Here is a 13258-nt window from a genome sequence, read left to right as displayed (position 1 = left end):
CCAAGTGTGTTATACATCAAAATGTGCGTCTCCATCCTGCGACTACACGCATTACTTTTCTCTTTCAAAAGCGTTACCGTGGCGGCGCTAGACGCCAAAAAGCGCGCCCACCCTTCATCTGATTGGTTCGACAGAAAAAACTTTGTGCCTCAAGCCCCATAATACGGTTTGACGTACATGAACGAAAATCGGTACACACCTGTATCATGTCAGAACTAAAAGAAAAGTCTCTTGGCGCCATGGCCGAAACCAAACAGGAAGTCGGCCATTTTGAACATTCTGAATTAATCGCGTAATTTTGGAACAATATATGCCATTCCTTTGAGAATCAATTCAGCCCGACCCGTATCGTGAACCCAGATGTGTTATACATCAAAATGTGCGTCTCCATCCTGCGACTACACGCATTACTTTTCTCTTTCAAGAGTGTTACCGTGGCGACGCTAGACGCCAACAAGCGCACCCCCCCTTCATCTGATTGGTCCATATTTGATAGTTCCCCAAAAGGCACCAAATTTGGCATGCAAGTCAGGCCTGGCGATAAATTTGATATTTAATGGTTTGTATTAATGGGCGTGGCAAAATGGCTCAACAGCGCCCCCCGGAAAACTTTGTGCCTCAAGCCCCACAATACGGTTTGACGTACATGCACGAAAATCGCTACACACCTGTATCATGGCACAACTTAAAGAAAAGTCTCTTGGAGTCATGGCCGAAACCGAACAGGATGTCGGCCATTTTGAATAAATTGTGTCATTTTGGCGAAATTTATGCCCTTCCTTCGGCAGTTAATTCAGCCCGAACCGTAACGTGCACCCAAGTATGTTATACATCAAAATGTGCGGCTACATCCTGCGACAACACGCATTACTTTTCTCTTTCAAAAGTGTTACCGTGGCGACGCTAGACGCCAAAAGGCGCGCCCCCCCTTCATGTGATTGGTCCATATTTGATAGTTCTCCAAAAGTCACCAAATTTTGCATGCAAGACAGACTTGGTGATAAATGTGATATTTCATGGTTTGCATTAATGGGCGTGGCCTAACGGCTCAACAGCGCCCCCTAGAATACTCTTATCTGCCATAACTTTTGAATGGTTTGACATAGAGAGTTGTGGGTGGTGTCATGGGATTCTGTAAAGAGTCCTTAAGCTTCGTTGGCCTTAATTAGCCCCGCCCCTTCTTCTGATTGGTTGTCCCGATTTTCTGCTATAACTTTGGAATGGTTTGACATAGGGAGTCGTGGGTGGTGTCATCAGATTCTTTATGGAGTCCTTGGCCTTCATTGGCCTGAATTAGCCCCGCCCCTTCTTCTGATTGGTTGTCCCGATTTTCTGCTATAACTTTGGAATGGTTTGACATAGAGAGTCCCTCTTCCTGATTCAAACGTCTGCTGGCCCCGCCCCCCCACCAATCAGTGGCGAGTAGGGTGATGACGGCCCCGCCCCCTGACCAATCAGTGGCGAGTAGGGTGATGACGGCCCCGCCCCCCGACCAATCAGTGGCGAGTAGGGTGATGACGGCCCCGCCCCTCGACCAATCAGTGGCGAGTAGGGTGATGACGGCCCCGCCCCCCGACCAATCAGTGGCGAGTAGGGTGATGACGGCCCCGCCCCCCGACCAATCAGCTCCCTGTAATGTGGTGACTTCAGAAATATTCCCGGCTCAGCCCGGTTACAACCTTGGCAGAATGGTTACAGAAAAAGTAATAATTTAAATAGTAGGGTTTTACTAATATTTATAACTTACAAATATTTAAAAAATTAGGAAAAAAAAGTTCCAGACATTTTATCGCTATGTTGGTCTGTCCTAAGCCAGTAGGTCAAATAAAAGGAATAGCTGAGACTTAGCTCAGCCAGATTATTGCGGTCTTTGCTGCCAGAGGTCGAGAGTTCAAGCCTGGCTTGATATGCCAAAATTTTTGTCAGCAATTTTTGTGTTTTTTTTATATCAAAATGTTCGTCTCTGTCCTGTGACGACGCACATTACTTTTCTCTTTCCCCTTCTTCTGATTGGTTGTCCCGATTTTCTGCCATAACTTTTGAATTTGAGTGGAGTTTGCGCGCGCAGCTCCCGCGGGGGGAGGGGCTGATGTTCAGCGCGGCCGCCATCTTGGTCGAGGCGCCGCATTGACTGCCTGAGAACGTCGGGCGTGGCCGCCATCTTGGATCGGTATCGCTTTAACTCTAGAGCGTTCACTTCTATTGTGGAAGGAGGTGTCTGCATAAGTAAAATAACTATAACTCACTTGATTTTCAACCGATTTTCACGCGGTTTGCTTTGTTACAAACGGCAGACATGTAGCTATGATACAGGATGCTTGATGTACGTTAAATATGCAAGCTTTCATGCTAAAATACGTTCTGCAGGTAGTCACACTTCAGGTATACACACACACACACACACACACACACACATACATATATATATATATATATATATATATATATATATATATATATATATATATATATATATATATATATATATACACACACACACACACACACACACACAATATATACACAATACAAAATACAGTATAGCATATTAATGAATGTATTAATATATTTGAATAACAGACATAACAAGCTTAAAAACAAAAAACATAACGGATGACAGCATACAATTGTCATAATGGAGAAAAAAAAGAAACATTTGGAAGGAGTGTGTGTGTGAGGAATTGTATATTAGTGTTATAAATTGAAATTATATAATAATGCAATCGCTATGATATATAATTTTACAATATAATACAGTCAAAAATATATGAAATGAAGCAACATACAATGCAATAATACAATATGCTATATTACTGGGTACGCTAATATGAAATAACAACATGTAATATAATATGGTATAATAGATTAATATAATATCATACATTCTGGACCATGAGATACAGCTGTACTGTATGATCGTCGTTCATTTGAGTGATCTGATTTTTTTTTTCATGGTTTGCATTAATGGGCGTGTCCTCACGGCTCAACAGCGCCCCCTAGAATACTTTTTTCTGCCATAACTTTTGAAAGGTTTGACATAGAGAGTCGTGGGTGGTGTCATGGGACTCGGCATTGAGTCCTTGACCATAATTGGTGACAATTAGCCCAGTCCCTTTTTCTGATTGGTTGTCCCTATTTTCTGCTATAACTTTTGAATGTTTTGACATAGAGTCGTGGGTGGTGTCATGGGACTCTGTAATGAGTCCTTGATCTTCTTTGCCCTGAATTAGCCCCGCCCCTTCTTCTGACTGGTCGTCCCTTTTTTCTGCTATAACTTTTGAATGGTTTGACATAGGAAGTCGTGGGTGGTGTCTTTTCTGATATGCTTATGGGGGGCGGTTGACGTGAGTGCGAGGGCCCGTTCATCGCTGCTTGCAGCTTTAATTATTATTATTATTTTTCTTCTGACAAAGTGATGGCCTTTTTGCCCCCCTTAACATGCCCAAAAAGTCACCAAATTTTGCACCCAAGTCAGGCCTGGCGAAAAATTTGATATTTAATGGTTTGCATTAATGGGCGTGGCAAAATGGCTCAACAGCGCCCCCTTGAAAACTTTGTGCCTCAAGCCCCACGATACGGTTTGACGTACATGCACGAAAATCGGTACACACCTGTATCATGGGACAACTTAAAGAAAAGTCTCTTGCCGTCATGCCCGAAACCGAACAGGAAGTCGGCCATTTTGAATTAATCGTGTAACTTTGGCGCCATTTATGCCATTCCTTCGGCAGTTAATTCAGCCCGAACCGTAACGTGCACCCAGGTGTATTATACATCAAAATGTGCGTCTCCCTCCTGCGACCACACGCATTACTTTTCTCTTTCAAAAGCGTTACCGTGGCGACGCTAGACGCCAAAAAGCGCGCCCACCCTTCATCTGGTTGGTTCAGACAGAAAAAACTTTGCGCCTCAAGCCCCATAATACGGTTTGACGTACATGAACGAAAATTGGTACACTCCTGTATCATGTCGCAACTAAAAGAAAAGTCTCTTGGCGCCATGGCCGAAACCGAACAGGAAGTCGGCCATTTTGAACATTCTGAATTAATTGCGTAATTTTGGAGCAATATATGCCATTCCTTCGAGAGTTAATTCAGCCCGAACCGTATTGTGAACCCAGATGTGTTATACATCAAAATGTGCGTCTCCATCCTGCGACTACACGCATTACTTTTCTCTTTCCAAAGTGTTACCGTGGCGACGCTAGAAGCCAACAAGCGCACCCCCCCTTCATCTGATTGGTCCATATTTGATAGTTCCCCAAAAGGCACCAAATTTGGCATGCAAGCCAGGCCTGGCAATAAATTTGATATTTCATGGTTTGCATTAATGGGCGTGGCAAAATGGCTCAACAGCGCCCCCCAGAAAACTTTGTGCCTCAAGCCCCACAATACGGTTTGACGTACATGCACGAAAATCGCTACACACCTGTATCATGGCACAACTTAAAGAAAAGTCTCTTGGAGCCATGGCCGAAAACGAACAGGATGTCGGCCATTTTGAATAAATTGTGTCATTTTGGCGAAATTTATGCCATTCCTTCGGCAGTTAATTCAGCCCGAACCGTAACGTGCACCCAGGTGTGTTATACATCAAAATGTGCGTCTACCTCCTGCGACTACACGCATTACTTTTCTCTTTCAAAAGTGTTACCGTGGCGACGCTAGACGCCAAAAGGCGCGCCCCCCCTTCATGTGATTGGTCCATATTTGATAGTTCTCCAAAAGTCACAAAATTTTGCATGCAAGCCAGACTTGGCGATAAATTTGATATTTCATGGTTTGCATTAATGGGCGTGGCCTAACGGCTCAACAGCGCCCCCTAGAATACTTTTATCTGCCATAACTTTTGAATGGATTGACATAGGAAGTTGTGGGTGGTGTCATGGGACTCTGTAATGAGTCCTTAAGCTTCGTTGACCTTAATTAGCCCCGCCCCTTCTTCTGATTGGTTGTCCCTTTTTTCTGCTATAACTTTTTAATGGTTTGACTCCCGCTTCCTGATTCAAACTTCTGCCGGCCCCGCCCCCCGACCAATCAGTGGCGAGTAGGGTGATGACGGCCCCGCCCCCCGACCGATCAGCTGTTGTAATGTGGTGACGTCAGAAATAGTCCCGTGCTCAGCCCGGTTAGAACCACGGTGGAATGGTTACAGAAAGAGTAATACACAAAATAGTAGTGTTTTACTAATATTTATACCTTACAAATATTTAAAAAATTAGGAAAAAAAGTTCCAGACATTATAATGCTATGTTGGTCTCTCGTAATCCAGTAAGTCAAAGTAAAAGTAATAGTTGAGTCTTAGCTCAACCAGAGCATTACGGTCTATGGTGCCGGAGGTCCGGAGTTCGAGACCGGCTCTATGCCGAAATTTTTTTTTTTACATCAAAATTTTCGTCTCTGTCCTGCGACGACGCACATTACTTTTCTCTTTCAAAAGTGTTACCGTGGCGACGCTAGACGCGAAAAAGCGCTCGTCCCCTTCATCTGATTGGTCCATATTTGATAGTTCTCCAAAAGTCACCAAAATTTGCATGCAAGCCAGGCCTGGTGATAAATTTGATATTTCATGGTTTGCATTAATGGGCGTGGCCTAACGGCTCAACAGCGCCCCCTAGAATACTTTTCTCTGCCATAACTTTTGAATGGTTTGACATAAAGAGTCGTGGGTGGTGTCATGGGACTCGGTATTAAGTCCTTGACCTTCATTGGCCTGAATTAGCCCCGCCCCTTCTTCTGATTGGTTGTTCCTTTTTCCTGCTATAACTTTTGAATGGTTTGACATAGAGAGTCGTGGGTGGTGTCATTTCTGATATGCTTATGGGGGGCGGTGGACGTGAGTGCGAGGGCCCGTTCATCGCTGCTTGCAGCTTTAATTATTATTATTATTATTATTATTATTATTATTATTATTATTATTATGTTTTATCCAAATATGTTGACACTGACAAGCTTTGTCTAAATGATTTTATTCAGGCTACCTGATTGTTCATTTTGTCCACTTCCTGTTCGCCCTGCTCCTGGTCTACGTGCTGGTTCTTCCCATACAGCATGGAGAAGTCCTGGCCATGCTCTCAAACCTGGGAATCATACTGTAAGACTACTTCTTCTGTGAATGTGGGTGTACGGGTTCATGTGCAGGGATGGACGGATGCCCTCACTGAGATCTACGTCTCTCTTGTGTCTCTCAGTCTGACAATTGGGCTGGTGATCAGCTTGGTGATCGTCCAGATAGTTCTAGTTCAGGTCTTCTTCCTTCAAGACAAACTGTCTCCTACAGATAAAGATAAGCCTCTGGCTCTCAACAACAGGTTGGTGTATTTCATGACTATGGCGTGCAAACCATGATCCTCTATAAATGCTAACTGCTGAAATGTAAATTGGCTGCTGACAAAGAGAAATTTAGAAAATTTAGAAACTGTGGAACTGTGATTGTGTCTGAAGCCATGAAACATATATGTTCTCACAAGCAAACAGCAACCCATCTTCAATATGTATGCAAGCCAGAGTGGTAGAAAACTTATTTCTTTTTTAGTGAGAAAATGACTTGACATCAGTTTCCAAATATTGACTAAAGAAATGAATATGATACAAAGCATTTTTAGGCCATGCCACGCATTTTCCTTCCTTGTGCTTCCCAGGAAAGCCTTCCACTGCTTCAACTACTTCTTCTTTTTCTACAATGTGGTGATGGGAATCACCACCTGCATATTGAGGCTGCTGTTAAGTGTGGTGGTGGGAACATGGCTGGTGTCCCGCATAGACAGAACCATAATGCAGAGGGGATATGAAGCCATGGATGCCGGTGAGCAGAAAAATCTTTCACAAGCACGCGCTAAACTGAAAAACTAACAAATAGTTTAATACTTTCAAACTGACAACCGACTGAAGCCTAATCTACATTTCTTTGACTGTTACTGATGTTTGTTATTTTATTTTTGACAATTATTTCCATTTATCTACATCCTTACATACTTCCAGAAGATGGCAGAATTTCACAAAGAGTGAAAGGTTTAACAATTTGGGCAGTTTGTGCTCTAACTGGAAAAAGTTGTATGGAGCCACTGATTTGTTAACTAAAGATGCAAGAATGAATTTCACCGCACACAACAGATATTTATTTATTACGGAAGAGGATTAGAGCCACTGAAGAAAAAAAAAAAGATATATGAGAAAAAGTCAGAATTCTGACTTTAATCTCAGAATTCTGACTTAAAAAAAAAAAATGAAAATAAAAATCTTCCCTAAATTGTTTTAGGTTTCTGAAAAAAGTCAGAATTCTGACTTTTTTCTCAGAATTTAAATTTTTTTTCTTCAGTGTCCTAAATCCTCATCTCTACATTTATTAATCAGATTATGTTAGATGACAGAGACAACTCACAAAAAAAGAGTTAAGATTTATTACATCTTTGCCATCATCATATCAGGGATAATAAAACTGAAAAGTTAAGTTGTTTAACCATTTAACCATTACATATTTTGTCATAGAGCTACCAATTATATCATATAAGCCTATGCTATAATATTACCATATTTCACACATGAAGTAGCAACAAAATTCATGTACTTCAACCCATTTGTTACCTCTGTTTTTCATCCCTTTCAAATGCATCATTATTCACTGTTGCACTTTTAACTGTCTGGGAATTTTCTGTCTTTTCTGTGTGTTCCAGGCTATAGTACATGGATTGGAATGATATTTGCTGACCACTATCATAACAACCCAGTCATGGTCTGTTTCTGCCAGCAGCTAGTCTCCAACATCCTGGAGAAACACAACCCAACCACATACTCCTCATTCAATAATGATCTTTCAGGTTAGAAGAAAGTGTGTGCACACCCTATACAGTTAACTATAAGCTTTCACTCGTCCCCCGTCTAATCATTCTGCTGCTTTTGGTTCATTGTTATTTTTCAGTGCCCTCCATGAATAGCCAGGCCCGGAAGCGCTGGGCGTTGCTTTATACCTTACTAAACAATCCTCACCTGATCCTGCTCAGAAAACATCACATCTCCTCATCCTCTCCCCAGTCTGACAGTGTGGTGCGGGCTTGGGTCATGGCATCTCAAACTCAGAGACGTCAGTCACTGTCAATAACGCCACCAGAGATCATTGTGACACCCGAGGAAGACTTGAAATGAGTTTCATATGGAAGATTCATATGATTGTATTCACTCTTGGACAGAGGGTGTCATTAAATGACCAAAGCAAAATGTGCTGACAGTTGTACAAAAAAACATGTAACTCAGATTTAGTACAGCTAGCAAGGTAAAATTTCTATTCGTGTGACATTTTTTCCTTGCATTTTCTGTTTTTGAGTTATATAAACTGCCACACAGGCTACAGCTAAATTTCTTGCCATTCTGGTTTCAGGCTACCAGCTTTTTCGCCTTGCTGCTCTGTATTTGCAACAAACATTTGGCTGCGGAGTGTAGAACATGTATATAGTTTGTATGTTTAAATTAAACCTCGTAATTCAGCTCTTTAAGGAGCCTTTCTGCATTTAGTTAACTTCTCTGCTCATCAGTATGAGTTAGAAGATTTGTCCAGCTCTTTGCATGACTCAGCACTGAGAAAGCTGCATGCACTTATGACAAGATGACCATATGATGGTGTCTTTTAAGACATTCCTTCTTATATAAAGGGACTGTTGTGTCGGGTGAAAAGGGAACACTTTAACAAAACAAAACAAAAAACAAAAAAAACCGTAGCACTGGCATGGCAGCACCTGTGTCCAACTGGGCTCACAGCAGTCTGACCAGCACTGATCCAGCTGTACCCTCCTATGTGATCTCTTGCTTGTGTTGTTCTCTCAGATGTAAGTTGCTCTGGATAAAAGCATCCGCTACATGACACTAGTAGTAGTAGTAGTAGTAGTAGTAGTAGTAGTAACAGCGCAGAGCAGAGTCCTTACAAACACCAGGAAACTGGACCACATTACATCGGTCATGAAATCACTACACTGGCTTCCAGTGAGTCAAAGGATAGAGTTTAAAATCCTACTGCTGGTCTACAAAGCACTGAATGGTCTTGGACCAAAATACATGCTGGATCTGTTAGTTCCTATGAAGCTCCCAGACCCCTGAGGTTCATCTGGATCTGGTTTGTTGTGGTTCCCAAGAACCAGAACCAAGCAAGTTGAGGCAGCGTTCAGTTATTCTGCTCCTCACCGGTGGAACAAACTTCCTGTAGACCTGAGGTCTGCTCCAACTGTAGATCCTTTAAATCAGGGTTAAAAACATTACTGTTTACTGAAGCATACTCTTAAATTAAATACTTACCTGCTGTACTCTACTGCCCTTACTTTTTAACAACTTGTGTTTTTTTTTATTTTACCTCTTTTATTATCATTTTATTTTATTTTATTTGTTATTTACTGTTTAATTGTGTCTTGCCGCTTTTAATGTTGATGTAAAGCACTTTGAGTTACCTTGTGTTGAATTGTGCTATACAAATAAACTTGCCTTGCCTTGCCTAGTATATTCCCAATTACACATTAAACTCAAGGGGATCATCGTTTTTATTTTTAACTAGCACACTTATTTTTAGTACAAGATTATCTTGTAGAAAAGAATGCAAGGGGTCTTCAACCCTGGTCCTGGAGCCCCGGTCCTGCATGTTTTAGACGTGGCCTTGCAAGCCGTTTTAACATTTAATGGCTAAGTTTGACTATCCGGAATTAACATTGCAGTCAGATATCTACAACTGCATTTTGACTAGTCATAATGTCATTGTGACTAGTCAGAATTGTCATTCAAGGTATTTATAACGTCATTTTGACTAGTCAAAACTCTAATTCAAGATATCTGTAATTACATTTTGACTAGGCAGAATGGAAGTTTAAGATATCTCCAATTTGAGATTTCTCTAATTAAAAATCATTTCAAGATATCTATAACTTGATTATAGATATCTACAATAAAATTATGGCTATCCGTAATACCAGTTTTAGATATCTACAATGTAATTTAGACTAGTCATAATTCCAGTTCAAGACATCTACAACTTGGTTCTGACTAGTCAAAACTTAATTTAAGATACAGTATCTAAAAAGGACAATGTAGATATCTTGAATTGAGGGGAATTAAAGATATCTTGAACTGGAATTAGGACTAGTCAGAATTAAATTGTAGATATCTGAAACTGGAATTACAGCTAGTCGTAATTCAGTTGCAGATATCTGTAATTAGAAACCTTTTATTTTATTTTATTGAAAATACTTGAATTTACAAACAAACAAGGTACATTGAATCTGCCATGGAGCAAGCACATTAGAAAAGGCCTGCACTGAGTGGACAAATTAATGAAATAGGAAATAGAAAAGAGGAACAAAAAAAAACTTAAATTAAATTAAATAAATACATTTTCTAAACATCTTAAATGTTATGACAAAATAATGACAAAAAAATAAATAAATGTAGCTTAAAAGAAAACAAGGATAAAATAAATTTGCAGTTATAGTTTCCTTCTGGTAGGGTTATACAACATTTCAATCAGAATCTATTAATTTATAACACTGAATGTAATTCAGCAGTTTGTTCGCAGATTTGAAGTTCATATACTTGAGGGATTTACAGTACAATTTAAATAATATACTGATAAATAAATAATCTTAAATTAATCTAAGGAATTCCTGAGAAGGATAGATATCATCTGTAATTAGGAACCCCATACACATGAATGGCAAAAGTGACGTCATTTGCCCTAGGCAGAATGACGTTGTGGATATCTGAAATGACAACTGTGGATAGGAAGAATTAAATTGTAAATATCTGAAATGATCTTTTTAACTAGGAAGAAATAAATTGTGGATATCTGCAACACATAGCCAGTCTAACTGTTAAATACTAAAACGGCTCGCCATAGCCTCGCGTCATCACACCTGGTCCTATTAATGACCTTGTGGGCGTCGACGCTGAGTGGAGTTCGTGTCGAGGGAGCAGACGTTTGAACGAAAACAGGTACTTTCCATGTTTTCACACCCTCGGTAAATGTATGCTTGTTTAATTGTGCAATGTAAAACAATTGACAGGATATAAAAATATCGGCTGCGGTCCGAAATGCGTCCGCAGCTAAGTGCGTTTTGTGCGTTGCCAGTGACGGCTCCGCTAGCAGGTGAGCACGTGTGTTAGCGGAGGAAACAAGATGGCGCTAACGAGATGAGACAATCAAGTGCTTGTCAGGGGTTACTGTGTCCACGCCGACTTTGTATAGGAAAGAAGTGAAGTGCATCTGCTCGTAAGTAGTTAAACGTGTTAAACTTTCAACTGCAAATTGGAGAAAATGCATAAAATGGCGCTATATATTTTAACTTTTTAAACTTTTTTTCTTTGTGCACGTTTTAGAAAATGACGGTTAAACCAGTGACGGTTTAATACTTTCTTACTAATAATATAATTAATACTATAAAATAAATCATCATATAAAAATACTTACTAATACATTCTTACTAACTTCTTAATACTTTACTAATATTTTTAATACGTTCCTTAATAATAAAAATGTCCTAATACTTTCTTAATACTTTGCATATTGAAACATAAAATTGTTTTAAAAAAAAGCAACATTGTTACAAAGCCATTTTTTACCTAGTTTTTTTTTAAATACGTTTTTGTTAACAAAATGACAAATTTTAAACTGTGATTATTCAGTGTTCATATTGGCTCTTAATATTTTAATTCCAATTAAGGCATATTTTAAATCCAAATTCTTGCATTATTTTGAAGGATAACTTGCTTATAATGAATACAATAATAGTGTTGCTGTAAGTAATGTCTTGTAGAGGTTTCATCGTTTATATTTATAATATTATTATTATAATATTTACAAGTTGAGAATGTATTTAAGCTGTTTTTCCAAGTGTGTGTGTGTGTGTGTGTATGTATGTGTATGTGTGTGTATGTATGTATGTGTATATATATATATATATATATATATATATATATATATATATATATATACATACATACATTACTTTTTTGTAGCAGTATATGTAGAATATAGTTAAGCCACCTTGAAATGGGTGACTTGTGTACATAGTTAAAATGGGAATTAAAAGATTCTAATCTAAATTCAAGCTGTTTATCAAAGTCTATAGAAAAAAGCAGCTGCAAAACCACTGTAAAGAAAACTTATGGGTGACATTACAAATGGGTTGTTCTTGCAGTCTACGGTTAGACAGATGGAATTTTTCTGGAAGTGGCACATGACATGTAAAATCTATGTGCTTTAAGATATTCTCATGTAAAGAATACTTGGTAAAGTTGTAGTCAAAGAGTTGCTGAATCCAGGCAGTAGTGTCTTTATAATTATATGCATTGCTATCATGGTGTTTTCGACTGTGCATACTAATAAAAAATTAGACGAGGATAAATATGTCAGGTTTTTTTTCTTTGGTTTATCACTATTTGCTCAAGTATGTGAACATTCACAATTTTTCTGACACTGGAAATGTATGCTGTGAAGTCTTAGCTATCCATTGAGAGCAAGATTATTAATATTATCCTTATAATTGTGGAGTTATTGTTGATTTAATTTGGATAGGCCTGTTCAGGCGAAATTCACCTTTAACAGGTTAAAGCACATAGATGTGATACAGGTTTTAGTGTGGATAGTAGCAGGCGCACTCTCTATTTGGGCACTTGGATACCTATACTGTGCCAAATGTGTTTTTTACCTCTTTGAAAGGAATATGGCTATAAAAGACTTTGATGATGCATGATTTCGTAAATGTTAAATCCCAATCCAAAAATCACTGCGCTCTGGGCGGGGTCTCGGTGCGTCTTTCCCTATACACTGTGCAACTGTGCGTCACTAATCCAAGATGGCTGCCGCCCTCCAGAGATTACGCTCGATGGTAAAGGCCTGATGGATGATGTGTCATATATCGTTTGAAAGCTCGCGACATGTAAAATGTCAACAAAGTTTACGTAAATTCCCAAAAGCCGACCGGCAGGATATGAAATGACGGCGGATGAAGCAGTTTCACTACTATGAAGGATTAAACCCTGAATTTTGGTCAAAGAATGGTGTGTATAGACTGAAAATGACAACAAAACAGTATGGAAATAAAATATATTGCTTTTGGTGAGAATAGCTTTGGGATTTGCTGATGTATTGTGTGATGAAAACGCAATCTGATGTGCGGGCTGTGAAATGTGAATTTTGGCTTTCGGTTTGAAAAGATTATGTTCGGTATCATTTGAAAGCGTAGCTTTTCTAGTTTCATATTATACCCACTACGTTGGGGTGAAGAAAA

General features: G+C 39.5%; 1 protein-coding gene across 2 annotated transcripts in view; it reads left to right on the top strand.

Moving 5' to 3' along the window:
- Positions 1–9501, top strand: part of stra6l (STRA6-like) — a 30900-nt gene extending 21399 nt beyond the window's left edge. For both annotated transcript variants that reach the window (XM_061722108.1, XM_061722099.1), the window contains 5 exons: positions 5976–6093; positions 6191–6310; positions 6641–6804; positions 7673–7816; positions 7918–9501. In XM_061722108.1, coding sequence (XP_061578092.1) covers positions 5976–6093; positions 6191–6310; positions 6641–6804; positions 7673–7816; positions 7918–8141 — 770 coding nt within the window. In that variant the 3' untranslated portion in view covers positions 8142–9501. The remainder of the gene's footprint in view (positions 1–5975; positions 6094–6190; positions 6311–6640; positions 6805–7672; positions 7817–7917) is intronic.
- The last annotated feature ends 3757 nt before the right edge of the window (positions 9502–13258 follow it).

The sequence above is a fragment of the Cololabis saira genome, chromosome 1 (genome assembly GCF_033807715.1).
Source record: "Cololabis saira isolate AMF1-May2022 chromosome 1, fColSai1.1, whole genome shotgun sequence".
Classification (NCBI taxonomy): Eukaryota; Metazoa; Chordata; class Actinopteri; order Beloniformes; family Belonidae; genus Cololabis; species Cololabis saira.
Note: the sequence above shows the minus strand (reverse complement) of the source record. Positions and strands in the feature narration are given on the sequence as shown.